Below are 27,057 nucleotides of genomic sequence, written 5' to 3'. Positions count from 1 at the left end.
AATAGACAAAGGCTTAATTTCACAAAGAACTTTTACAAATTAATAAGAAAAAGACAACACTAGAGAACTTGGCAAAGGGCTTGAAAAAGCAGTTAAGAGAGAATAAATATAAATTAATAAAAATATTCAGCCTCACCAATTACCAGAGAAACACAAATAAAATTTTTATTTCTTTACACTGACAAAAACACAAATGAGTTGGTAATAGCATTAGGAAATATGGTTTCATTTATTCAACAATGAGCACCTGGCAAATGGTTAGCACTGCAATAGCTTAGTAGGTTCTAGGTGTGTGTTGTAAATAGAGAAAACATGGCTCCATGATCAAATGTGGACATTCTGATAATAAACAAGCTAACAAAGAAATATATAGCATAACAGACTATAATAATTCCTATGAGGAAGCATAGTGGTAGCGATAGTGATCTCTACTTGTGATCAAGAATAATGGGTCCGGGAAGGGAGAATCTCCTTAGCATGATAGGGAAGTCCTAACTCTGAGAAAATGGCATTTGCACCAAAGATAGAAGCATGAGAAGGACCCAACCATGCTGAGAATCAAGGAAGGGAGCACTGGGCAGAGGGACCAGAGGGAAGCTGGTGCCAGCAGCCAGGGGAAGGAAGACCTACTCTTGCACAAATTTTATGCATCGGGCCTCTAATATTTCATAACCTGAAAGAAAGTTGGCATATGTGAGTTGAAGTGGAAAAAGAAAAGAGAAAACATGAAGTTGACAAGTTAGAAAGGTGTCAGACATCATTCAGGCTGTGGCACAGGGGTGAGCCTGGATTTTATTCAAGCCACAAGGATAAACCTTCAGAAGCTTTTTATTCTTTTAAAAGAATGACTACTCTGTTTTGCTGTGTTGAGAATAGGTTTGAGGAGACAAAAATGGAAATGGAGGAGCCAGTACAGGCATAGCTTGTTTTATTGTGCTTTGCTTTATTGCACTTCACATATATTGCGTTTTCATCAATATCCAGCCAAAACCCTCCACCAACAAAAATATTACAACTTGCTGAAGATTATGGTTAGAATTTTTTTAGGAATAAAGCATTTTTTAATCCAGGTATGCACATTTTTATTTTTAATCCTCGCCTGAGGATATGTTTTTATTGATTTTTAGAGAGAGAGGAAGGGAGAGAGAGAGAAACATCGATGTGAGAGAGGAACATCATCAATTGCCTTCAATATACACCCCTACCAGGGATCTAACCTACGACTTAGGTATGTGCCCTGACCAGGAATCAAACCCATAACCTTTTGATACACAAGACAATGGCCCAAGCCACTGGTCCAGGGCTGCACATTAAAAAAAATATTTTTATTGATTTCAGAGAGGAAGGGAGAGGGAGAGAGATAGAAACATCAATGATGAGAAAGAATCATTGATGGGCTGCCTCCTACATGACACCACTGGGGATAGAGCCCACAACCTGGGCATGTGCCCTGACTGGGAATTGAACCATGGTTCATGGGTCAACATCCAACCACTGAGCTACACTGGCCCAGCTGGCTGCACACTTTTTATACATAATGTTATGCACACTTAATAAACTGCAGTATAATGTAAACATAACTTTTATAAGCACTTGGGAGCCAAAAAAGTTTGCCTAACTCACTTCATTGTGGTGGTCTGGAACCAAACTCACAATATCTCTGAGGTATGCCTGTAAGAACATCACTGCAGTAGTCAGGTAAGAGTGGGCGGTAGTTCAGATTGGGCAATGTCAATGCAGAGAAGAGTAATACAGCAGTCTCTCCTTATCTTCAGTTTTGCTTTCCTGCAATTTTGGAACCATGGTCCAAATTTTCAGAAATAAACAACTTGTAAGTTTTAAATTGCACACCATTCTGAGTAGCGTGATGAAATTTGGCATTATCCTGTTTCATTTGGCCTTAGACGTGAATCATCCCTTTGCCCAGCATATTCATGCTGATTATGTTACCTGCCCATTAATCACTTAATAGCCGTATAGATTATCAGAGAGAGACCACATTCACGTAACTTTTATTATACTATAGTGTATGTTATAATAGTTCTATTTTTTATTATTTATTGTTTTTAATCTTTTACTGTGCCTAATTTAAAAGTTAAACTTTATTGCAGGTATGTATGTTTAGGAAAAAACATAGTATGTGTAAAGTTGATAGTATCCATGGCTTCAAGCATCCATTGGGGATCTTGGAATATCCCCCATGGATAAGGGGGGCTACTGTGTATGTTGCATGAAAATTAATAAGACATTTTTGGGGATGAGGAAGAAGGAAGAATCACAAATAACTCCTAAATTTCTGACTTGATGTATTGGATGTATAATGGTGCCATGTGCTGAGATGAGGACTATTAGAAGATCAAGTTTTGGGAAGAAAAATATCAAAGGTTTGCCCTGGTCAGTTGGTTGGGCATCTTCCCATACGCCAAGAGGTTGCTGGTTGCTGGTTCCATTCCCAGTCAGGGCACATGCCCGAGTTATGGGTAGGGGGTGTGCAGGAGGCAGCCAATCATGTTATGTTCTCACATTGATATTTCTCTCTTCTCCCTTCCCCTCTCTCTAAAAATCAATAAACCATTCTTTTAAAAAAAGAAACATATCAAAAATTTGCTTTTTAACATGCTACCTTTGAGATGCCTGGGAGATAGCAAATGGGAAGTTGTACATATGAATTTGGTGCTTGGGTGAGTAGGTAAGTGGGAGGTAGAAGTTTAGAAATTCTGAGCATGTAAATATAAAGCCATGTTAATGAATTAAATCACTTAAGATGTGGTACATATATACAATGGAGTATTACTTAGCCATAAAAAGTAAATCTTGCCATTTGGGACTATAATACTTACTATAAGTATTATAATAAATAAAATAAGTCAGACAGAAAAAGATAAATATAATAGTATTTTGCTTATATGTATCATCTAAAAACAAAATAAATGAACAAAACAGAAACAAACTTATAGATACAGAGAACAGACTGATGGTTGCCATATAGGAGTGAGGTTGAGGGAATGGGTAAAATAGGTGAAAAGGATTAAGAAGTACAAATTGTCAGTTATAAAAATAGTAATGGGAATATAGTCAATATAGTACAGCACAGGGAATATAGTCAGTATATTGTAAATCTTACGTATTGTACCAGATGGGTGCTATACTTATTGTGGTGATCACATCATAAGGTGTATACTTGGCTAATCACTATACTATATACCTGAAACTAATATGATATTGTATATTAGCTAGAGTTGAATTTTTTTAATATTTAAAAAAAAGAGTTGTAAATTTAAGAGGCCCACCAAGTGCAGAGGAGTTCTACAAATTAGAGTTTAGATAGATATGAAAGAACAACTGAGAGGTAGGGTAAATGAGGAATGTGGTATCATGGAAATCAAGACAGATGTGTTTCCAAAATGAGAGATGAGTCAATTCTCTATGGCCATGGTCTTCACTCATATGAGAAGAGGACCAGTGGATATAGTTGTAAGGATGTCATTTGTGATCCTGACAGGTATGATGGTGGGGATGGAACCTTATTAGGACAGATTCAGAAGTAAAAGGAGATATGGAAATAGAGATGGCATTTATCAACTAACTACTCTTTTAAGTAATCCGAGAAGGTGGGCAATGAAGTGAGGCAGCAGCTAGATGGGATTGTGGGATCAAGGGAATTTTCTGTTGTTGTTGTTTTGTTTTTTTTTGTTTGGTTGTTGTTGTTTTTGTTACTGTTTTTTTTACTTTTTTTCAATTGAATTTGTTGGGGTAACATTGGTTAATAAAATTATATATGTTCAGGTACAATTCTATAATATATTACCTGTATATTGTATTGTGTGTTCACCACCCAAAATCAAGAAGGCAGAGTTTTCTTAAACTGGACGTGCATGGCACTGATAGAAATAAAACAGTAGAGGAGGGAGAGGCTGGACAGAATGGAAATGGCAGAAGTAATAAAGACCTTGGAAAGATATATGTGGATAGTTCCTGAGCATATGCAATCAGTGGATTAGCCAACGGTTAAAAAGAGATCACTTCCTTATTTTAAGTGAGGAAGTACTCTTTTATACTTGTGTTTTTAAAAGAAAATGAATGCAGAAAGAGGGAGACTTGAAGACTTGGTTTGGGGAAAAGACTATGCTTTCGTTGTTCTCACTGAAGTATGAGGGGATTGTTAGATGAGAGGACATTGTCAAGTGGAACAGATAAGATATTGAATAGAATTCATAAGTGAAATGAATAGAATTATTGGGTGAAGCTGGATTTCATGAATTTCATGTGAAAACAATTTACTATACTACTTCTCCATCCACCTCCATACCTATCATGCCAAATTTCTGCGATTATTTTCCCCAAGTTTGATTCACTTGCTCTGGTGCAGACCCAGAGAAGGTAGACAGTTGACTTTATCTGGTTTGATTTTTTTTCCCAGGCAACTATGATAGAGAGAAAGGAGGGAGAGAATTGAAAGCATTTGTAAAGGAAATATTGTGAGAATGGACTACACTATCTAAACTGTACAATGAGTAAAGACAGGTGAGAAAGAGGAGGAAACAATGGTTTGAAAAATTGTGGTGGTGAGGTGTTTGTGCGAAGAACATGGAATGCTAGAAAGTTCTGTCCAAGAGAAGGATTTGTCACTTTATATTTTGCAGGGAGGACATTTGTTAAAGACAGTAAAATCTGTGGCATGACCCTAGGAGTGTGGCTCAGGCAAAGGGAAGAGCTATTGAAGATGAGGAAAGCAGGAAATAGCCTAAGGCTGGAAGGCGGGAGGAGATGGAGCATATCCCCATAGTCAAGATAGAGGGGAAGGTCTTAAACAAACGAGCAGTAGTTGAGCAGATGGTTGGGAGATGACAATAGCAAAGAGGATGGTGCACACTGATGTCTGGAATGATACGGGAACATACATCTTTTGCAGGTGATGGGGAAACAAATAATGGTCTAGAAGCAGCATGGGGAGCAAATAGGATGTCTGCTTCACCCGTAGGCACTGAGGAATATGTATAGTGTGAGAAGAAAATAGCTCCTTTTAGGGAACTATTTTAAGGAGATTTTTCTCTTTTACTTTTGGAATAATTTTCCACTCGGAGAAAAGTTGCTAAATAGTACAGTGTTTTCCAGTAAACTTTTCACCTAGCTTCCCCTAATGCTATTATCTTATGTAACCGTAGTACAATTATAAAAACCAGGAAATTATCATTGATTAAACATTGTAAACTACAGGCTTTATTAGAATTTCACCAATTTCTCTCCAGAGCTCTTTTCCTATTTCAGGATCCAATTCAGTAGCACATAATATATTTAGTGGCCATGACTCAGTCTCCTCCAATTTATGACATTTTTTCCTCATCTTTTGATCTTTGGTGACCTTGACACTCTGGTTAGTTACTTTGTGGAATGTATCTCAAATTCAGGTTTATCTAATGTGTTCTCATGATTAAATTGAGGTTTAAAATTTCAGAATACTAAGAAGTGATTCTGTGTCCTCAGCTTCATATCAGAGGGTACGTGATGTTAATAACCTTATTACTGGTGATGTTAACTTTGATTGTTTGGTTAAGGCACTCTCTACTGTAAAATTTTTGTTTTTCCCTTTGTAATTGGGGAAGATACTTTAAGACTATTATTATTATTCTAATATCCTTTTATCCTCAAACTTTTCTCCACGGATTTTAGCATCCATAAGATCTTGCCTGCAACAATTTTTATCTTAGAGTTTGCCTAATAGTGATTTTTGTATTTCAGGAAGACTTTCTGAAATGAGGTTGGGATATAAAATTGTTGGCTCTTTTCATATCAAGAGTTTGTTGTCCCTGTGAAAGAATTTGGGAGGGTAGATGAGGGTGTGGACTACAGAATGGCAAATGTATGAGGTGGTACACAATAGAGAGACAGTGATGATGGGTGAGGTGGGCCACTTGGAGGTGACTGAGATAAGCAGAAATGTGTGGGACAGGATGGGATTAATACTCAGGAGAGGCAGGCTGTGGTTCTCAACTGTACTTTCATACAGTTAATTTTTGTTGAGAATATAAATTTGTATAGAACAGCTTGGCACTCACTGTCATGCATAGTTTAAACATATGTATATATTTATAAGTACATCTACTAGAAGACAATTCTACTTATAGATATACTAGAAGCCCGGTGCACGAAATTCGTGCATGGAGGGGGGTTGTCCCTCAGCCCAGCCTGTACCCTCTCCAATCTGGGACATCCCTCTCACAATCCAGGACTGCTGGTTTCCAACTGCTTGCCTGCCTGCCTTCCTGATTGCCCCTAACCACTTCTGCCTGCCAGCCTGATCACCCCCTAACCACTCCACTGCCAGCCTGGTTGATGCTTAACTGCTCCCCTGCCAGCCTGTTTGCCCCCAACTTCCCTCCTCTGCCGGCCTGGTCACCCCTAACTGCCCTCTCCTGCAGGGTTGATCACCTCCAACTGCCCTCCCTTGCAGGCCTGGTCCCTCACAACTGCCCTCCCTTGCAGGCCGGGTGCCTCCCAACTGCCCTCTCCTGCTGGCCATCTTGTGGTGGCCATCTTGTGTCCACATGGGGGCAGGATCTTTGACCACATGGGGGCAGACATATTGTGTGTTGGAGTGATGGTCAATCTGCATATTACTCTTTTATTAGATAGGATAGAGGCCTGGTGCAGGAGTGGGGGCCAGCTGGTTTGCCCTGAAGGGTGTCCCAGATCAGGGGGTTCCCTTGGGGTGTGGGGCGGCCTGAGCGAGGGGCCTGTGGTGGTTTGCAGGCCAGCCACACCCCCTGGCAACCCAAGCGGAGGCCCTGGTATCTGGGATATATTTTCCTTCTACAATTGAAACTTTGTAGCCTGGAGCGGAGCCAAGCTTGCTGCTCCCTCTGCCGCCAGCAGCCATTTCTGTGGCAGTTAATTCACCTTCTATAATTGAAACTTTGTAGCCTTAAGTGGAGGCTGGGCCCGGCCAGGGTGTGCGGAAAGCTTTGCTTCCCCTGTTGCCTGGGGCAACCCTGGCCTGCTCTCTCAAGCTCCGTTCTGCCGCCATTTCTGTTTGAATTTGTTTACCTTCTATAATTGAAACTTTGTAGCTTGAGTGGAGGCTTAGGCCTGCAACAGCTCACGGAAAGCTTGGCTTGCTCTGTTACCTGGGAAACCTTGCTCTCTGTGGCTGTAGCCATCTTGATTGGGTTAATTTGCATACTTGCTCTGATTGGCTTGTGGGTGTGGCTTGTGGGCGTGGCTTTGTGGGTGTGTCGATGGTATGGTCAATTTGCATATTACCTTTTTATTAGGTAGGATTAGAGGCCCAGTGCACAAAATTCGTGTACGGTGGGGGGGGGGCGGGCTCCTCAACCCAACCTGTACCCTCTCCAACCCAGGAACCCTTGGGGGATATCCAACCGCCAGTTCAGGCCTAAACTGGCAGTTGGACATCCCTCTCGCAATCTGGGATCTCTGGCTCCTAACCACTCACCTTCCTGCCTGCCCTAACCACTCTGCCTGCTGGCCTGATCCCCCTAACTGCTCTCCTCTGCCAGCCTGATCCCCCTAACTGCCCTCCCCTGCCAGCCTGATCCCCCTAACTTCCCTCCCTTGCCAGCCTGATCCCCCTAACTGCCTTCCCCTGCCAGCCTGGTCACCCCTAACTGCCCTCCCCTGCCAGCCTGGTCACTGCTATTAACTTTTTTAAAAATCTTATCCCCTTCACACACAATTGTATTTGACTTCCTTATTGGCTTCTCCCTCTCACACAATTTTTCTCCCTCCTTTATGTAACACTTTTTTCTACTGACTCATCATTTATAAACTTTTCTTTCCTCCTTATTTCCTACTTCTGTTCCATCATCCTTCTTCTCATCTTTCTCCTACCCTCCCTCCCTCCCCACATTCCTTCTTTCCTTTATCTTTACCCCTCCCTCCCCTTTTCCTTCCTTCCCACCTTAATTTTTTTCTTCACTTCATCCCTTGGACCTGCTTTGCTCCCTCCCCCATTTCTTCCTCTTTTCCATTCTCCTTTTAAGCTCTACCGACTCCCCTTTAAAACTTTTCTTCCCTCCCTCTTTTTCTTTCATCCTACCTTTCCCATACATTCTTCTCTACTTACTTCCACTGTTTTAATATCTATCTACCTGCCTAATTATTCACTATCATTTATCTTTTTGCTTTTCTGACTCCTACTTTTAAAATCTGTCCCCAGTACATAACTATACTTGATTTTCATTATAGCTCCTACAGTTCACTCATACATCCTCTTTCTTTCTTTAACTCTGTTACCTACTGACTCCTTTATAAAGTTCTTCCCTCCCTCCTTCCCTTCTTCCCCATCTCCCCCCCTCCTCCCTCACTCTTTTACTCTTTTTACAGGCTCATTAAAAATTCTGTGCTTTTTGTCCTGTCTTAGTACTGACTGCTTTCCTCTCTGGGACCTGTAGCCGCCTCTGTTTGGGCACTCGGGCCCCTCTCGCACTGGCTTTGATGGGCCCAGCAATGACGCAGCTCTGTCTTGCCAACCGTGGCCTGTGCCTCCCCGCTCTGAGGTGGGGGAGGGTCCAGCCGGCCCAGGCCAGCATCCATCATGGGGACCGCTGCGTTACATGTGCACGCGAGGCTTTTCTCTGGTTGAGTGCTGAATTGGGGGGAGGGGTATGCGGAGGCCTTTCCCTCCCCCGGCATGCCCGCTCCCATGCCTCGAGCGGCTCTCAGTCCTCTCCCCTCGGAATTTGCAGGCGATGGGCATGCTTGAGCAGGCATGGTTGGGGCCCGGCTTGTCCTGGGGGTGGGGGGTTGGGCGTTCCGCCCAGGATGTGAGCCCGAGTTGGAACAGGCAGATGAATGGACAGACGGCTGGAGAAAGCCATGGCAGCTTATCTGTGGTGTGAGGGTCGCCTGTGGTCTCCACGGTGGCGGGCTGGGTCCACGTGGCAGGAGGAGGCCTCAAGGTGGTGCACTTGGGAGGATTGACTAGAGACTCAGGCATTGCGGGGCCTATGACCCTGTGTGTCTGTGGTGGTGGGATCCCCGTGTTGTTTACCCAGTGGCCGGTCCAGGTCTGGTGCCTTACCTCGACATCCACTGTCTGTCGTCCCGCCCAGACCCTTCTTTCGTGTTGGGTCCACACCCCCCTCCCGGGGGTCACCGCCGATGCGTGCAACCCCCTGTTGGTGTCTGCCGACCACGCCCTGAAAACTGGTCTTTTTCCGTGCGGGTGTTGCCCCTCAGCCCCCCCCACTCCCCACCTCAGGGGAGGGGGGTTTGATGGTGTCCCTAGGCAGAGTATCTCAGATGGGGCCTGGTGTCATGGGGGTTTTTGTCCGGTGCGTGCACCCGGGAGAAAAAGAGGACTCTGAAGCCAGGGGCATGGAAGTGAGCCTCATGCAAGTCCCCCTGCTGCGCGCACAGCCTCCTGCTGGTTTGTCAATATGCAAATTTATTGTTACTGTGACACCGTTAGGACCAATTTGCATATTATCTCTTTATTATATAGATATCCTAGAAAATGACTCATACATGTGCACAAAGATGTATATACCCGAATATTTTTTGGAAACAATATGACTATCCATTAGTAGGAGTGTTTTAAATATATTACTTTTATCCATAATATAGAATGCTATACAGCTGCCAAATCAATAAGGTAGCATATAGAGTATTGTGGGAAAATCTCCAAGATATTGTTAAATAAAAAAGTAGTTTTGCAGAACCAAAAAATTATGGTATGCCAGTTATGGAAAAAAAATTCTATTAGGGTAGAAAAGTCTGTGGTTAAAAAAAAAACCACATTGAATTTTAAGTAACTTAAAGAGCAAGAAGTTTGTATCTTTCTTGTGGGATGGTCCAAGAAAAGTGTTTGAGCCAGCAGCTGGCTTTCTTTCCTCCCCAGGCAATAAGCAACTCAAAGTGCAAGTAACTTCCAAGCTCACTTTAGGTGCTGCCATCAGACAGAAGGAAGAATAGATTTAAGAATCATGTGTAAGTTACTGATGTGTGTCACTTCAGGGTTGGCTTATACTAGTACTTTTGCTTACATTTCATTAGCTAGAATTTAGATAGGAGGCCACATATAATTGCAAAGGAGGCTGGGAAATGTAGTCTAGTTATATGTCCAGGAAGTTGAAAAACACATTTTGGAGAACAATATCTGCTTTACCTTATTTACTTCTGCCCCCATTCCAAAGTAAAACACCATTCATCATTCTTAATAGGTACTTGACAATTAATGGAAGACAGTCTGGAAGAATACATACCTGACAAGTCATGGTATTCACCTCTGGGGAAAGGAGGAAGGTTGAGAGAGAGCTAGTAGAACTTTTACTTTTTATTCTTTACACTTTTCTATTCCTATTTTCTGACTCCATAATTATATTTAGGTATTACTTTTGTAATTAAAAATTAAAGCATTAAAGACCAATTGAACAAGGGGGAAAGAATTGTTTAAAGTACTCGGGATAGTTTGATTACTATGATTAAGTATACAATTTAGCTCTCCCAATGTTGCTACCTCACATTTATGTTTTGTTTCATACCTCTCATTCTTGTGATCTTTTAAATGAAACTCATGTCTCTATTCATTTTCTCTCACCCTGCTAATTAAGGTCTTTTGTTCACATCCAGTATATGAAACTGACATAGGCAAGTAGTACCTATTTAGATTATTCTATAACATATATTTTAAAATACAAAGCATAGACTGAGGAAATATTTTTTGCCTGCATGAATGCATGTGCGAGTGTAAGAAGGTTTATTTGCTCACCCAAACCTCATGGTGGCAAAGTTCATGTTTGTGAAGCTATGCAAAATACAAGAGGAATGTATTGTTTGATAGTACTTACACTTAAGGTTCCTAAGATACGCTGAGGTTTTGTTTTGAAATGTGTTGTATGATAAGAATTATTCATAAATCAGAACAATGTGGACCTGAGGTACTTACGCATATTAAATATCCATATGTACTACCATAATAGTTCTCAAGATCACCAGGAGTGCTTTTAAGAAACAGATTCCCAGATACCACTCTAGACATTGAATTAGAAAAACCAGGTCTGGATTCCAGTGACGTCTAAGAAGCGCCACAGATGATTCTCATGCTGCCAGCCCCCCATAGGTCTTCCTACTGGTGTTTTGGACATCATTGTTCTTTGGAACCCAGAATGGCATATGCCAAGCCTTAATTTAGTAAACACCACAGTTATTAGTGAGTTTAAATATCTTTTCACATGGTTATTGCTCATGAGAAGCAGTTAAGTATAATGACCAAAAGCATGGACTCTGGAGCCAGTCTGCCCAGAGCTGATCATGGCTTTGACATTTAATTTACTATCTGTATTGTATGATTTTGAGCATTATATTAGTACCCTCACAAGGTTGTCATGAAGTTAATATATATAATCCTCTCTAATAAAAGGATAATATGCAAATTAACCATCACTCTGCTAGATAAGCCACGCCCACCAGCCAAACCACACCCACCAGCCAATCAGGACGAGTATGCAAATTAACCCCAGCTAAGATGGCTACCATTGGGTTTCCCCGGCAACAGAAGAAGCTAAGCTTTCCACACACTCTGGCGGGCCCAGGCCTCCACTCAAGGATACAAAGTTTCAATTATAGAAGTTAAACAAATCCAAGTGGCAGCCATGGATCCAGCAGGAGGCTTGGCTCCGCTCCAGGCTACAAAGTTTCAATTGTAGAAGGTAAATAAATTCCAGATACCAGGGCCTCTGCTTGGGTCACCAGCAGCTTGGCTGGCCTGCAAACCACCACAGGCCCCTTGCTCAGGCCTCTCCACGCCCCAAGGGAACCCCACCCTGATCCAGGACACCCTTCAGGGCAAACCAGCTGGCCCCCACCCGCGCACCAGGCCTCTATACTCCTATCTAATAAAAGAGTAATATGCAGATTGACCATCAATCCAACACACAATATGGCTGCCCCCATGTGGTCAAAGATCCTGTCCCTATGTGGACACAAGATGGCCATCACAAGATGGCCAGCAGGGGAGGGCAGTTGGGAGGCACCAGGCCTGCAAGGGAGGGCAGTTGGAGGCAATCAACCCTGCAGGGGATGGCAGTTAGGGGTGACCAGGCCAGCAGAGGAGGGAAGTTGGGGGCAAACAGGCTGGCAGGGGAGCAGTTAGACATCAATCAGGCTGGCATGGGAGTGGTTAGGGGGTGATCAGGCTGGCAGGCAGAAGCGATTTAGGGGCAATCAGGAAGGCAGGCAGGCGAGCAGTTGGGAGCCAGCAGTCCTGGATTGTGAGAGGGATGTCCGACTGCCCGTTTAGGCCCGATGTAAACGGGCAGTCGGACATCTCTCGAGAGGTCCCAGATTGGAGAGGATGTTGTAGGCTGGGCTGAGGGACCTCCCTCCCACCACCTCCGTGCACGAATTTCGTGCACCGGGCCTCTAGTGTGATTATAACAGGCTTGACACATAATAAGCACTATATACATCCTAAGCTATTGTTGCTGTTTTCATTACTGCTAGTAATTGGGCTTCTTCCTCTGTGAATTCGGTTTCTACATTTTGCCCACTTTTCTATTGGGTCATCTTTTTCTAATTAATTTATTAGATCTTCATAAATATTTCACATTAATCATTTTATTATTTTTATTTGTTTATAAATATTTTGTGGGTTTTTGCATCTTAGAGTGTCCCACCATTTCTTTTCATGTATTAACACAAATATTTTCATGAAGTTGTAAACTCTAAATGAAATGATATTCCTTAATGATTAAAATAAATATGAAATATACTCTTAGCTGAAATACATAAACTAGTATAGCAACTATCTCTTCAATACTAGGAACCAACCTTGCTTGTCTTTTCTTCTTTTTTTTTAAATAGAATATAAAGAATATGTAATTAAGAAACACACAAGCCTGGACATGCAAAAATAAAACCACCTGCTCACAGACAGGTGACCTTTGGGACCACATTTGACCTACAGAGTTTGTGTGTGTGTGTGTGTGTGTGTGTGTGTGTGTGTGTGTGTGTGTTTCTTTGTTTTTTGTTTTTTGCTCAGCACAGTGTTAGCCCACAGTGTTTCAAAAATTTTTGAATTAATTGCCAACCTATTTCACATTAACAGTTGTTAGCATTTTTATTCTACCTACAAAAACTAGGATATCTGGCAATGCTGGCTGTGTCCGCATGGGGCAGTGACAGCCTGGAGCTCAGTAGCAGATGACCCCTTTCTAAGGAAGATCATGCTCTAGTTTGTTAAAATCCTCTCTTCTCTCTCTGGTCTCTTCAACACTGACCTGAGTGGCAGTTGCCATTTATCATTGAGTCCGAGCTCCTGTGCCTCACTCCTGGCCCACTTCACTCCCTTACATCTCCTGGCCACACCCTGCAGACATCTGAGTCACTGGAGATGAAAGAAGGTAAAACTGCCCCATCCACTCCTAACAAGACCAGGTACCAGGGTTTGTAACTGGATTTTTTATTCCAGAGAGGGAGCTTTCCTCATTACAACTGTTTAACTTTACCATTTTTATTAGAATGTTTTTATGTGCCCAGTCATGGTGCAAAGTTGCCACATAAACAGAGCAGCTAGAGAAAGGTGCTGAGCCCTGAGGTGTGGAGTGTGGCAGGTGCCTGACTCATAACCTCCTAAAGGTCTAAGTTAATTTTTTATTCCTTCTTGAACACTAAAACCCTAGTGTTCTTTTCTAACCATAAAAAATAGCCTTATAGGAATTGTCTTTTTGCAATTCTGTGCTAGTCAAATGATCCACAGACACAATCCACACTCTGTGGCCTTTTCTATATTTTTTGTCCTCCTTTCAAAAAGGTCAACATTTTTTTTCATTGATGAATCCCCAGTAACAGATTTTACATTTTATCTTATGGAATATAACAAGCCATGTTCCTTTTCCTCCTTGACTTTCTCACATGTAGCTTCTCTTCCCCAAACCCCACCTGTCCTCCAGATTAATATTACTATTAACTGGGAGTAATACAATTAGTGGTATTGGGATACATTTTATATCCTGGGCCTAGTGCTAGGTCAGACAAGAGGACAGCTCCAGGGGGCATAGGCTCTTTCCCACCTTAGCCTCTCCCCACTGATGTTCTGAAACAGCAAAGATGACAAGATAAATTATTGAGAATTCTTTTTTCCTACTCATCCTCAACAAGTCTTAGCCTCTTCTTAATATACTTTTGGAATTGATTACTTAAATTGAGAAATTATTCTCTTGTGTGCATTACTTTATGTTGTATTGTAGTAGGGTAGTTGCTGTAATAAACAGACCTCAAAATATATAATAGCTTGAGTACTATATATTTTTTTTCTTGCTTATTTAAGACATGAGTGAATAGGTTTCAGAGGAGGTATTCAGGCAGCAAAACCAATATAGGCTCTCTCATCTTCAATATATGACGTTAGGTGATCCGAGGGTAGACATGGCTCTCTTGGGCAGATCCCCAAGTCGCCTGTTGTGTCCCGTCAGTAGGGCTTTCCTGGATGTCAGGTGGCTCCAGCCCCAAACCGTGTTATGGGCTGCCCGACGCCTGGGGACTCCCCACCACGCAGCCGAGCTGGGGCAAGGCATGCGGGAACGAGTACCAGCGGAGCAACATCAAACACAAGCACAAACATGGCTGGATCAAGCGCTTGAGCACACGGGGCCGGTGTCCAGGTCATTCTTCGTTGCATGCTCAAGGACCAAAAATCGCTGAGCCATTGAGCACAAAGCTGCCTGTGAGACTCCGCCCTCCCATTACAGCATTTCCCTCGCTTCAGACCTCTCCTGCCGCAGTTTTTGTGAGGAGGTTGGATGACTCAGACATGAGTGCTCCTCCAGTTGTGGGGTTGGCCCAGGGCAGAAGTCTGGGGTTGGACTGGAAAGGGGAATAGGAAGTCAGAATCCAACATAATGGCAACAGTCCACGGAATAGTACAATGAACCTCGTCATGTACCCACCCATTTCTGACCACTGGTTACCTACAACCCGTCCTGCTCCCTCCTGTGTGTGTGTCCTTTCTTTCTCTCTCTCTTTCTCTTTCTCTTTCTCTCTCTCTTTCTTTCTCTCTCTTTCTTTCTTTCTTTCTTTCTTTCTTTCTTTCTTTCTTTCTTTCTTTCTTTCTTTCTTTCTTTCTTTCTTTCTTTCTTTCTTTCTTTCTTTCTTTCTTTCTTCCTTCCTTCCTTCCTTCCTTCCTTCCTTCCTTCCTTCCTTCCTTCCTTCCTTCCTTCCTTCCTTCCTTCCTTCCTTCCTTCTCTCTCTCTCTCTCTCTCTCTCTCTCTCTCTCTCTCTCTTTCTTTCAACAAATCTCAGTCATGGTGTTATCTCTTATGTAAATATTTAAGAATGCATTTGTCCAAGTTAAGGATCCTTTAAAACATAATCACCCAGAGACAGGGAAGCATGATCAGAGGTGGTCAAACCTCAAAGGGAAGGTAAGGGAGGGTGGGGAGTCAACCAAAGGACTTGTATGCATGCATACTGGTATAAGCATAACCAATGGACACAGACACCAGGAAGGTGAGGTCATGGGGGGTAGGGGGACAATGGGGGGGGGGGGATAAGGACACTTACATAATACCTTAATCAATAAAGAAAGAAAAAAAGAAATAAAAAAATCACATTTTCTTCTTGAAAAAAAAAAACCCCACACATAATCACAAAACTTCTCACATTTAGAAAAAGTCAACAATTCCTTAATATCATTACATGTCTAAATTGTGTGTGTGTGTGTGTGTGTGTGTGTGTGTGTGTGTGTATATATATACACTAGAAGCCCGGTGCACGAAATTCGTGCACGTCGGGGGGTTGTCCCTCAGCCCAGCCTGTACCCTTTCCAATCTGGGACTCCTGTCCGACGGGCAGTCGGACATCCCTCTCACAATCCAGGACTGTTGGCTCCCAACTGCTTGCCTGCCTGCCTTCCTGATTGCCCCTAACCACTTCTGCCTGCCAGCCTGATCACCCCCTAACCACTCTGCTGCCAGCCTGGTTGATGCTTAACTGCTTCCCTGCCAGCCTGTTTGCCCCCAACTTCCCTCCTCTGCCAGCCTGGTCACCCCTAACTGCCCTCTCCTGCAGGGTTGATCACCTCCAACTGCCCTCCCTTGCAAGCCTGGTCCCTCTCAACTGCCCTCCCTTGCAGGCCTGGTCCCTCACAACTGCCCTCCCTTGCAGGCCGGGTGCCTCCCAACTGCCCTCTCCTGCTGGCCATCTTGTGGTGGCCATCTTGTGTCCACATGGGGGCAGGATCTTTGACCACATGGGGGCAGCTATATTGTGTGTTGCAGTGATGATCAATCTGTATATTACTCTTTTATTAGATAGGATAGAGGCCTGGTGCACGGGTGGGGGCCAGCTGGTTTGCCCTGAAGGGTGTCACAGATAAGGGTGGGGGTTCCCTTGGGGTGTGGGGCGGCCTGAGCGAGGGGCCTGTGGTGGTTTGCAGGCCAGCCACGCCCCCTGGCAACCCAAAGGGAGGCCCTGGTATCTGGAATTTATTTTCCTTCTACAATTGAAACTTTGTAGCCTGGGGCGGCAGCCATTTCTGTGGCAGTTAATTCACCTTCTACAATTGAAACTTTGTAGCCTTAAGCAGGTGAGCTCGGCCAGGGTGTGCGGAAAGCTTTGCTTCCCCTGTTGCCGCCGGCAACCCTGGCCTGCTCTCTCAAGCTCCATTCTGCCGCCATTTGTTTGAATTTGTTTACCTTCTATAATTGAAACTTTGTAGCTTGAGTGGAGGCTTAGGCCTGCAACGGCTATGGAAAGCTTGGCTTGCTCTGTTACCTGGTAAACCTTGCTGTCTGTGGTTGTAGCCATCTTGGATTGGGGTTAATTTGCATACTCGCCCTGATTGGCTGATGGGCGTGGCTTGGCTGGTGGGCGTGGCTTATGGAGCGGAGTGATGGTTAATTTGCATATTACCATTTTATTAGAGAGGATATATATATATAATTTTAAAGTTTGTGCTGGGGTTGTCTCTTTCACAGGCAGCCAGTAGGGGGGAAATGTATGGAGGTGCATGCGTGGGAAGTTTACAATTATTTGGTCCTGGAAGTGGTGGTGTACATTACTTCCTTTCACTTTCCATTGGTCAACACTCAACCACCTGACGCTGTACTAATAGTAGAACAATGCCATTAGTTTGGTAACTTGAACTTGTCTTGTTTGCATAGTTAATTACTTGGGAGAAATCCACATTCTCCAGACGCTTCTTCTCACATTTCTGTGACAGTCCTGTGGCCCTGTCATTACGATTTAATCTTGTGGCACAAGCGGGGCAGTGACATTGGCACAAGGGCCATGCTGGTGGTTAGCTACCCAGCAAGCTTTGTGCTGGAGTTGGCAGATAAATGCAACCATCAGAACACAATGCAGGGCTGCCACTCAACCTTATCTGATGTTTCTTCCTTGCTTGTTCATGGTGTTTCTTTTTCCCTGCTTTCTCCTGTGGTTTGCACTCAGCTAAGGATATCCAGAAATCTCATCCAAACTTCTAGCAACTCTCTTCTCTTTGTACTTTTGACTGATGATTTCATAAAGCTCCAGACACTGGGGCAGCTCTCAGACTCTGAGACTTCATTAGTCTCCTTGTCTATTCTTGGCAAGATAAGCAACCCTAGACAAATGGGAAGGCTGCTTGTCTCAACTGCCGAAGCCTTGTGTTTGTTAGGGTTATGTACATTATTGAACTTTGAGCTCTTTCTTTCCCGGCTCAAGCTTCTGAACTTGTTCAAATGACATGTTCTACTCAAATAATTATTTGAAATGATGTTGGCATCTCTGTTTAATTTCTAATTCCTTGTTTTGGTTTTCACCCCACTAGATATCATTTATTTTTGCCAGGCCGTTTGTGTTTTCTCTGATGTCCAGGCCCTAAGTGCTTGATGAATTGGATCTTAGCATTAGACCTAAAATATTAGGGGAAAGCAGAGGGATACCAGAAGGAAGGAAGCAGATAGGGAGCAGGCAGGAAGGATCTGGTGCACTATAAATCAGGCCTCGATGAGATATTTGGTTGCAAATATTGAATAGAGGGGTAACAAATCCCATAGGTAACATGGGGAAAGGACAAAGGAATGGAAATAAATCAGTGGTAGGTAGAATGGGCCAGTTATGGAAGTAAGGGCCAGGAAACAATTCCAGTATTCTATGCCTGAGGTACATGAGAGGCACAATCAGGGTGATTGTTTGTATCCCCCCCCCCCCCCCCCCAATTACCATTGATCCCCTCCATGCCCTCTTCCACTTCCACACATTCACCCCTCAAACCCTCCCTCCCCTAATCATCACACTGTTGTCCATGTCCACGAGTTTTCTCTGTCTTTTTTTCTTTTTTGTTCAACCCCTTCCCCAACAATCTCCTCACCGCCAGCCTCTGAGCTGTCTGCCCGCTCTATCTATGAGTATGTCTCTATTTTGCTTGGTAGTTTCGTTTATTCATTAGCTTCCACATATAAGTGAAATCAGGTGGTATTTGGTTTTCTCTGACCAGCTTATTTCACTGAGCATAATATTCTCCAGGTCTATCCATGCTGTCAAGGAACCTCTCACTTACTCTGAGGACATGTCTAGGCCAATCTTTCATGTCAGAAATGCAGACCAGAACCACAGCTCTTCTTACAAATCAAATGCAAGGGTGTGTGTGTGTGTGTGTGTGTGTGTGTGTGTGTGTGTGTGTGTGTTGGGAAACAGAGGATCTATTTCTGCTTTCAGAATCCAAAAGAGGTCCATGATCCATAAATGGCTAAGCGTTACTGGATTAGAGGGTCTGTGTATCCTGATGGAAAAACCATGATGGAAATGAGGTGACCAGGGAAAAGAAGGTGAAGGGCCTAATGTAAAACCAGTGTGAAATGAGATATTACAAGTGATTAATGTTTCATTTTATAGTGAAGTCTGAGTGTCAAGCTTTAAATGTGCAGATAGGAAATTAGGACCCCGTACTTTAGAATGTGAGAGAGCATTTATTTCCATGTCAAAGTACAGGAAGTAGAAAAATAAAATTATAGGTTCAGAACCTATTCCTATGGGTTCAGTTTTAAGACTTACACTTTTTGAAATAATGTTCTTCAAGAATGCAGTTTTGTAATAGCATTTTGTTTTGATTTCCTACTGCACTCAAACTAAACTTTTGTTCTACCTATGGCACTTTTAGGCATCAACTAATACAAGCCCAGGCTAGTTTCCAAAGGCACAATAAGTAATGATATTTCTATTTTTATGAAGACACTAACACTGACTTGTGTTTCTGCTAGCAAAACTGCTGACTTCTTGAGCAGACTGGAGACAGAGTTGCCAAACAGAAGTACCTATCAAACTGCTTGCCATAACCTACAATCTTCAGCTTGGGTAAGTGAATGCCATGCAGGGTGCTGTCTGACATTGCAAAAGAGGCGTTTAGTGAATAAAGATTAAGAGCATAGAATGATGGAACTAAAGGCAGATGGCCTAATCTGAAACTTCCAATTGTTGCAAGAAAACAGTGCACTCATTACCTATACTATGGGCACCTGGACTAAGTATACATCAACCTTATAAAAGCCTTTGATCTCACCCAGTCATCCAACCATCTATCCATCTCTCAAAGGTTTTTGTTTTGTTTATATAAGGTCTGCTGAGTTCCTACAATTTCTGCCTAGAAGGACCTTAGTCAGGTGAAGGAGAAAAATCATAGAATGCAAAGTAGTGAGTGTAGAGCATATAATAATTAGAAAGCTGAAGTTTTAAGGTAAGTCAATAAAGTAAAGAGTCATTCCAAGTGTCAAATAAAATTAATCCAAACAGAAGCAAGAATTAAGGTATAATGTCAAGAAAAAGCATGGTTGTGTAAAGGAAGAAGACTATACAAGAGTACAAGTCTAGAAGAGCTGTAGTCTAGCAGGCTGGAGAGGTAGGCAGGAGCCATGAGGAGAGTTTCTCAACAGTGGCAATACGGGTGAGATAGTTCATCGTGTGGGCTGTCTTGGATTCTACAGGATGTTCAGCATTCCTGACCCCTTGGCACACAATACTAGTACCATCCCCCAGACATTGAGACATCCAGAAATGCCCCACACAGGAAGCTGTGGTACTCTTGGTGGAACACCACTGAAGAAATATTCATGTCACATTGGAGAACTTGGATCTCATTCCATGAGGACTAAAGCTTTAAACAAGGAGGGTTCAAGGTCAGATACGTACTTTAGCTGAATCTTACTGGTAACCATGTGAAGGATGGATCTAAAGGAATAGGAAGGCAGAGAGGCCTCTGAGACCCTTCTGTATTAGTCTAGATGAGGAATGATGAAGACTTGAAGTAGAGTGGTGGGTGAGAGGATGGAGATGAGAGTGAAGTCAGAGAACTGCTTAGCAGGTGAAATTGGCAGTGCTTGGTTATTGACTGGCTAATTGTGGACAACAAAGTAAGTATAATTAAGGAGGAGTTTGGGAAAGGGTTGTAGTTCAAAGGAAAGATGGGTTTAAGTTTTAAAGAGTCACAGTTCCCGGAATTTGGGCAGGTAAACAATGCATTGTTAGAGAAACCTGATCTACATCTTCTCCACCCACCCCCTTTCTGGTTAGTGACCACATTTAAAAAATGCCAGGAACACATTATGACAGTCCTTGGGAAAAGGCCATTTTACTCTTACTCATTAACCTTTAAGTGTTTGTTTATTTTTTTCCTGTTGCTAATATGATGTTCCAAAGTGCAAATTTTCTAGTGTGGGCTCCTCAAGTCATATCAAATCTGTCATCCCTCTCCCCTCATTGCAGGGCTCTGGAGGAGAGGGTTAAGAGGCTGTAGGTAGTAGGTTAGATACTGTGGAGGGACAGTCTTGGACATCGGTCCAGACATCCTGTGGTGGTGAGGCAGGGAAGGGAAAACAGGACTTGCGTAGCCTTACCAACTGGGTGTTTAGCTGCCAGGATGGTCTTAGTTTAAGAGCTTCCTGACCCCTATGGTTTGAAACACCTGGCGGAACTGTGTGTGCTTGTTCTGTTGATTTTGTGTCAATTCTTCAGTTTAACAAGATCATCCCAAATTTTAAAACTGTTGTCCAAAGTATCAGTAATGTTTTGTCGTCCAGAGCCTCATGTCTTGTGTATTGATGAGTGCATTAGTCACACGGTCCTGAGAAAATTGTCTTTCTTATGCTATTTACAAGTGGATTTGTCATAGGCAGGTAGAAATTTAATAAATTACTATAGAATTATGTCAGCGGAAAAGACTGCAAGAAAATTCCTTTAGATGTTATACAAGAGAACTTTAGACAAAAGATTGCACACTAAATGGTTTCCAGTCTCTGGTTTGATGCCCCTTGCTTCCTCCTCTTCTAAAGAGAATAATAATTGTTAAAACTCTCATCCTGTTGTTCCACTGCCCAGTGGCCTCTATATCTTTAAAGACAAAGTCAAAATGCCTTAACTTAAGCAAAAAGCCCTTCCTGCTTTCTGCTCCCTTCCCCTCCAACCCTGCTCTCTCTGCAGTCCTAAAATCTAGGTCTTTGTCACTCCTGGTATGGTCTATGGACCATGGACATCACCTGGAGCTTATAGAAATATAGACAAATCTCAAGCCCTACTGCAGACCTAAATCAGAACCTGCATTTTTGACACGGTCTATGGTTGACTTATGTGTACATTAATGTTGAGGAGCACTTTCTCAATCACTTATGTCTTTATGGCCATATATTTTTACTATTTTAAACACTCAGTGAAGCTTGGTTACTTTAATTTTTACCATATGTCACGTTCTTTAAAAAGTCAACACTTAAGGCCACATGTCCCTTGTAGGCCTTCAATCTCACTTTCACTCCAACACTTTAAACTCTTTGTATTAATTTCCAATTGCTTATAAAATAAGTTAAGAAATTTAATGTGAGGCATGGTGACTATGGTTAATACTCTGTCACATATTTGAAAGTTGCTAAAGAATAGATCTTAAAAGTTCACATCAGCCCTGGCCAGTTTGGCTCAGTGGATAGAGCGTCAGCCCGAGGACTGAAGGGTCCCAAATTCGATTCTGATCAAGGGCACATGCCCAGGTTGTGGGCTCGATCCCCAGTGTGGGGGCGTGCAGGAGGCAGCCGATCAATGATTCTCTCTCATCATTGATGTTTCTATCTCTCTCTCCCTCTCCCTTCCTCTCTGAAATCAATAAAAATACATTTTTAAAAAATTCACATCACAAGAAGATGTTTTAAAACAATGTATGGTGACAGATGGATGTTAATTAGACTTACTGTGGTGATTAATTCCCAATATATACAAATATTGAATTATTATGTTGTAGACCTGAAACTAATATGATGTTATATGTCAATTATAACTCAATAAAAATTTTTCCATTGCTGCTGCAACAAATTACTGTATCTTAGTGGCTAAAAAACAACACAAATTTATTGTGGCAGTTCTCGAATCAGAAGTCAGAAATGAGTATGAATCATTGTCAGCAGGGCAGGTTCCTCTGGCAGCTAGAGCCGGGAATCTGGTCCATGCCTCTTCCAGCTTCTCTTGGTCACCACCATTCTTTGGCTCCTCAGCATGTGGCTACATCACTCTGATCTCTGCTTCCATTCTCACATCTCCTTCTCTGCACTCGTTGACTTTGCTTTCCTCTTAAAGGGCCCTTGTAATTACATTGGGCTCACCTGGATCATCCAGACTCATCTCATCTCAAGACCCATGATTTCTGTAAATTCCCTTTTGCCATATAAGGTAATATTCACAGCTTCCAGGGATTAGGACATGGACATTATTCATCCCATCTTACTCTTTTGTTATTTGACTCTATATATCTGTAAATGAATGTGTATATTGCTATCTCATGACTAATTAATTTTCTGTCTTAATAATAATTTATTTCCCCTATTCTCCTAATACAACTATTCAGTATTTCATGTGTTTCCTTATTATGACAATGTAAATATATTCTCGCTGCCAAGCCAGTTACATTTTCTCTTTTTAAAAATTTCACTTTATCTTTACATTTTCTTAGTTTCCTTTGAACATTGGAATGCCTGCCTTTAGTTCTTGTTCTGAAACTTTCCTTTCACAGACTCCTCAGCCTTGTCTGCACATTGGAATCACCTGGGGGGCTTTAAAATTCACTGATGTGTTGGTCATACCCTCAGAGATTTGTTGCTCCGTGGCCCTGACTTCAGGGCTTTTAAAGTTCCCCAGGTGATTCTAATGTGCAGCCAATGATAAGAATCACTGCTCTAAAGTCATCTGGGGCAGCAGTCGCCAACCTGTGGTCCGTGAGGTCCGAATGGTTGGCAACCGCTGATCTGAAGAGTTGCTGCTATTGCTTTCCTATGTTGGGTCCCCTGATTTCTGGGTCTCATCTACATTCTTGCTTTATTTTGCTTGTTTTGGTAGAGCATCTTATTTAGTATCTTCTTAAGAGAAGATGCATATTCAGGTCCTTGCATGTCTGAAATTATCTTTATTCACCCCCCATTCTTAGCTTGCAATTTTCTGGTAAGTATTCCAGTTTGGAAATAGTTTTCCTTCAGAATATTGAAGGCATTGCTCTTCTAACCTTGAGTATTAGTTCTTGGGAACTCCAAGGCCATCTGAATATCAGTCCTTATAAGAGGGCTTTCCCCTACTTTTCCTGGAAATACTTTAATATCTTATTTTTTTCTGGTATTCTGCAATTTCATAGTGATATGTCTTAGTGTGGGATCATCTTTATTCCTTTTTAAAGAATAAAGGAAACTCATTTCTAGTTCTAAATGATTTTCTTGTGTTATTTCTTTGATTTATTTATCTTCATTTTCTCTTAATGGAATTTTTATTATTCAAACCCTAGGCATCCTAGATTTATCTTCTAACATTTTGTAAAAAAATACCTTTCTCCTCTAATTTATCTTTGACTAACCCCCCTCCACTTCTTGGCATATTGAGTTAGAAAAAAAAAACACACAGTTCTTTCTCTTCCTTGTGTTTCATTTGCTCTCACACCACCACACTCTCAACAGAGTGTGTGTTGACACCAGATGTGTAGGTTTTTTCTCTCACAGTAAGCAATGCTGGGACACCAGCTAGGTGCCCTACAATTAAACTCAACTGTGACACTACCTACCTGGAGAGAGTGTCAGTTCCCACAGGTTAAGGGCTCAGTCCTACAAGCCTGCCTCCACTTCAGGTGCCAGTTGCAACTAGTAGGTCCCCAGGTTCCTCACAACTTTGGTCCAGCATGGCTACACATTGGAGGTTCCTTGGGCTTGCTTAATTTGCTACTGCAGCCTGCAGAACTCAGGGTAACACATTTACCTGTTATTTAAGGGTATAATAAAAATAAAGATAAGTAGCCAGATGAAGAGATACGTTGGAAAGGTCTGGGAGGTTCCTGAGCACAGGCGCTTCAGTCCCCATGAAGTTGGGGTGTGGCTACCCTCCTGGTATGTGGATATGTTCGCCTACCTAGAAGTTCCCCGAATCCCCATGCTTTTGAGATTTTTAAAGAGGCTTCCCCACATAGGCATTCCCAATTTAGTAGCTCCATATCCAGCTCCTCTGCCATCTCTTGAGGACAGGGGGAGGTGGGACTGAAAATTCCAAGCTTCTAATTATGGCTTGGTTTCTCTGGTGACCAGCCTCCATCCGGGAGCCCTCCCAGAGTTGCCTCATTAGAACAAAAGATGCTCCTTACTGCTCTTATCACTTAGAAAACTATGATGATTTTAGGAGCTCTGTTTAAGAAACTTGGAGCAGATACAAGAAAATACATGTGAGATAAGAAAAAATATATTATCTTCTGAATATTTTACTGGTTTGTCTTTTGTGGAGGGAGAGGAGATATTTTTGATTGCCAAGAGCTTCTTTTTTCTGCATTGCTATTTAAAAATAATATTTTCTTGTTTCATGGATAAAATATCCATCTTCTGCCTCTCAGAGGAAAGTGTAGAGAGCATGAGAGGCTCACTGCCTAGTATGCTGGATTTCACAGAATCCTTTCATTCTCAGCGGGGTATTTGACCACTGCTGGCTCGGTTCCAGGCCTGCCTTTCTTAGTTTATACAGAGAATACACTTTTGATTTCCTGTCAGGATTGGGAGAATTAGCACCTGAATTTTCAGGTGGGAGCAGACATAGGCATCTTCCCATCATCCATCAGCATTCCCTAATAACTGGTCCAGATACTGAGCCCTCACATTGATCTATGGAGAAGACTGGCTTCTTATGGGTGTCCTCTATACCCGGGCCAGCAAGTCTTCAGGCTTGCTCTCTTCCTCTCTTAGTCACTTACCATTTCGCCATCTACTTTGCCTTTATAGATTGTTGTCTGGGAATACAGCTGTCTCTCAGTTTTCAAAGGTAGAGTTTGTTTTATTTCCTCTTCTGTTTAGGGTAATTTTTGAGAGAAGAAAGGAGCATAAACAGGAATTTAATGTTTGTCATGGGTTGAATTGTGTCCTCCTCACCCCCAAATTTAAATTTAAAACCTCCAGCACCTCAGAATGTGACATAATTTGGATACTGGGCCTTTACAGTGGTAATCAAGTAAAAGTGAGGTCATGAGGGTGGGTTCTAATTCAATAGTAGAGGTGTCCTTATAAAGGGGGAAATTTGGCCACAGAGACGGACACAGAAGGAAGATGATATAAAGGACACAGGGAGAAGACGTCCATCTCCAAGCCAAAGGAAGAGGCCTAGATCCTTACCTCATGGTCCTCAGAAGGAACCGATCTTGCAGATACCTTGATTTTGGACTTCCAGCCTCTAAACTGTGAGACACCAAATTTCTATTATTTAAGCCACCCAGACTATGATACTTTGTTATCATAGGCAGCCCTAGAAAACCAATACAGTGTTATTTTTCATTTGTTTAAATTTCCTTCCCCCCACTTAGTCTGATTCTAATTCACTCTTTAAGACACAACTTAGTGTCATCTACTTTGAGAAGGTGCCCTTGACCCAGTTTAATTACACGTCCTTCTTTATATCGCCCTCTTTCATAATACCTGTCATGATGTACTATAATGATTGATCTTCTTGTCTGACTCCTGCACTAGGCTGTAAACAGTTGTGGTCTGGGATTATGTCTTAACCACAGTGCTTGCACATATGAGAGTTAAATATTGTTTATTGAATAACTATATTATAAGCATAGCTTTGGGAGAGGATGAGTAAAACTGTATTTTAGTTGAGTAACAAAAATTTAAGTTTTAATATTATGTTAAATTCATATTTAATGTTAGGAAAAATATCTGAACACAATGATATAGAAATTTCTGGGATTTAAAACTAAAAAAAAAAAAATAGTGATCAAAACTGTTTCCTCCCTTGTTTTTGAATAGAAACTTCCTGTCCTGCCTAGGGATCACAGCTGGGTAAGCACCCATGAGGATTACAAGTAACTTTGAAGTCTTCATAGTTAAGGTGACAGGTGACTTCCCAGTTTTGAATGACACTTTATGTGTCTAACCATTTTTTTTTTTTCTGAATCCAAAACTAGGAACCATATTCTGGTAAATGAACAAGTGCTTAAGTTTGTTTGTTTGTTTATTTTAAATATATTTTTATTGATTTTTGAAGGGAGAGGAAGGGGGAGGGATAGAGAGATAGAAACATCAATGACAGAGGAACATCATGCATTGGTTGCCTCCTGAGTGTGCCCCTACTGGGATCCAGCATGCAACCAGGGGAATGTGCCCTGATGGGAAATCAAACTGGCGACCTCTTGTCGAGGCTCAACCACCGAGCCATACCAGCTGGGCATCAAGTGGTTAAGTTTAAAAGGAAGGCATACAAACAGAATTTAGGTTTCCCACTCAAATCATAATATCTGACTTAACTAAACATTTTACTCCTTCTTTTAATCTCTTGAGTAGATGTACTCCCTTATCCCCCTCCCCCCTCCAGACCTTTTAGATTTTCTGTGGAATATTTGCGATGAAGACTAGCTTTCTCCAAAAAGAAGGGGTCATTGAGAACCACTCCCACCTTCTGTCTTATCACAGTCCCCTTGTGTTTAGGAGATAGACAAGAGAAAATCATAGGATGTTTGCCTGTCTAATGTAGCTGGGTTTGCATATACAAGGGCTTTCTGAACACATCCAGAGCTTCACTATTCTAATTAGTAGGGCTATAGATGGTACAATCCCTCTCTGGCAAGTATGT

At 42.2% G+C, this 27,057-nt stretch overlaps 1 protein-coding gene across 1 annotated transcript in view; it reads left to right on the top strand.

The window, feature by feature from the left end:
* Positions 1 to 27,057, top strand: part of EPSTI1 (epithelial stromal interaction 1) — a 116,316-nt gene that overhangs the window by 53,670 nt on the left and 35,589 nt on the right. The window contains exon 7 of the mRNA XM_079779278.1: positions 19,203 to 19,296. Within this exon, the coding sequence (XP_079635404.1) occupies positions 19,203 to 19,296 (94 nt within the window). The remainder of the gene's footprint in view (positions 1 to 19,202; positions 19,297 to 27,057) is intronic.

Source organism: Cnephaeus nilssonii, assembly GCF_951640355.1.
Source record: "Cnephaeus nilssonii genome assembly, chromosome: 8".
Taxonomy (NCBI): Eukaryota; Metazoa; Chordata; class Mammalia; order Chiroptera; family Vespertilionidae; genus Cnephaeus; species Cnephaeus nilssonii.
This window is presented reverse-complemented; position numbering and strand designations above follow the sequence as displayed.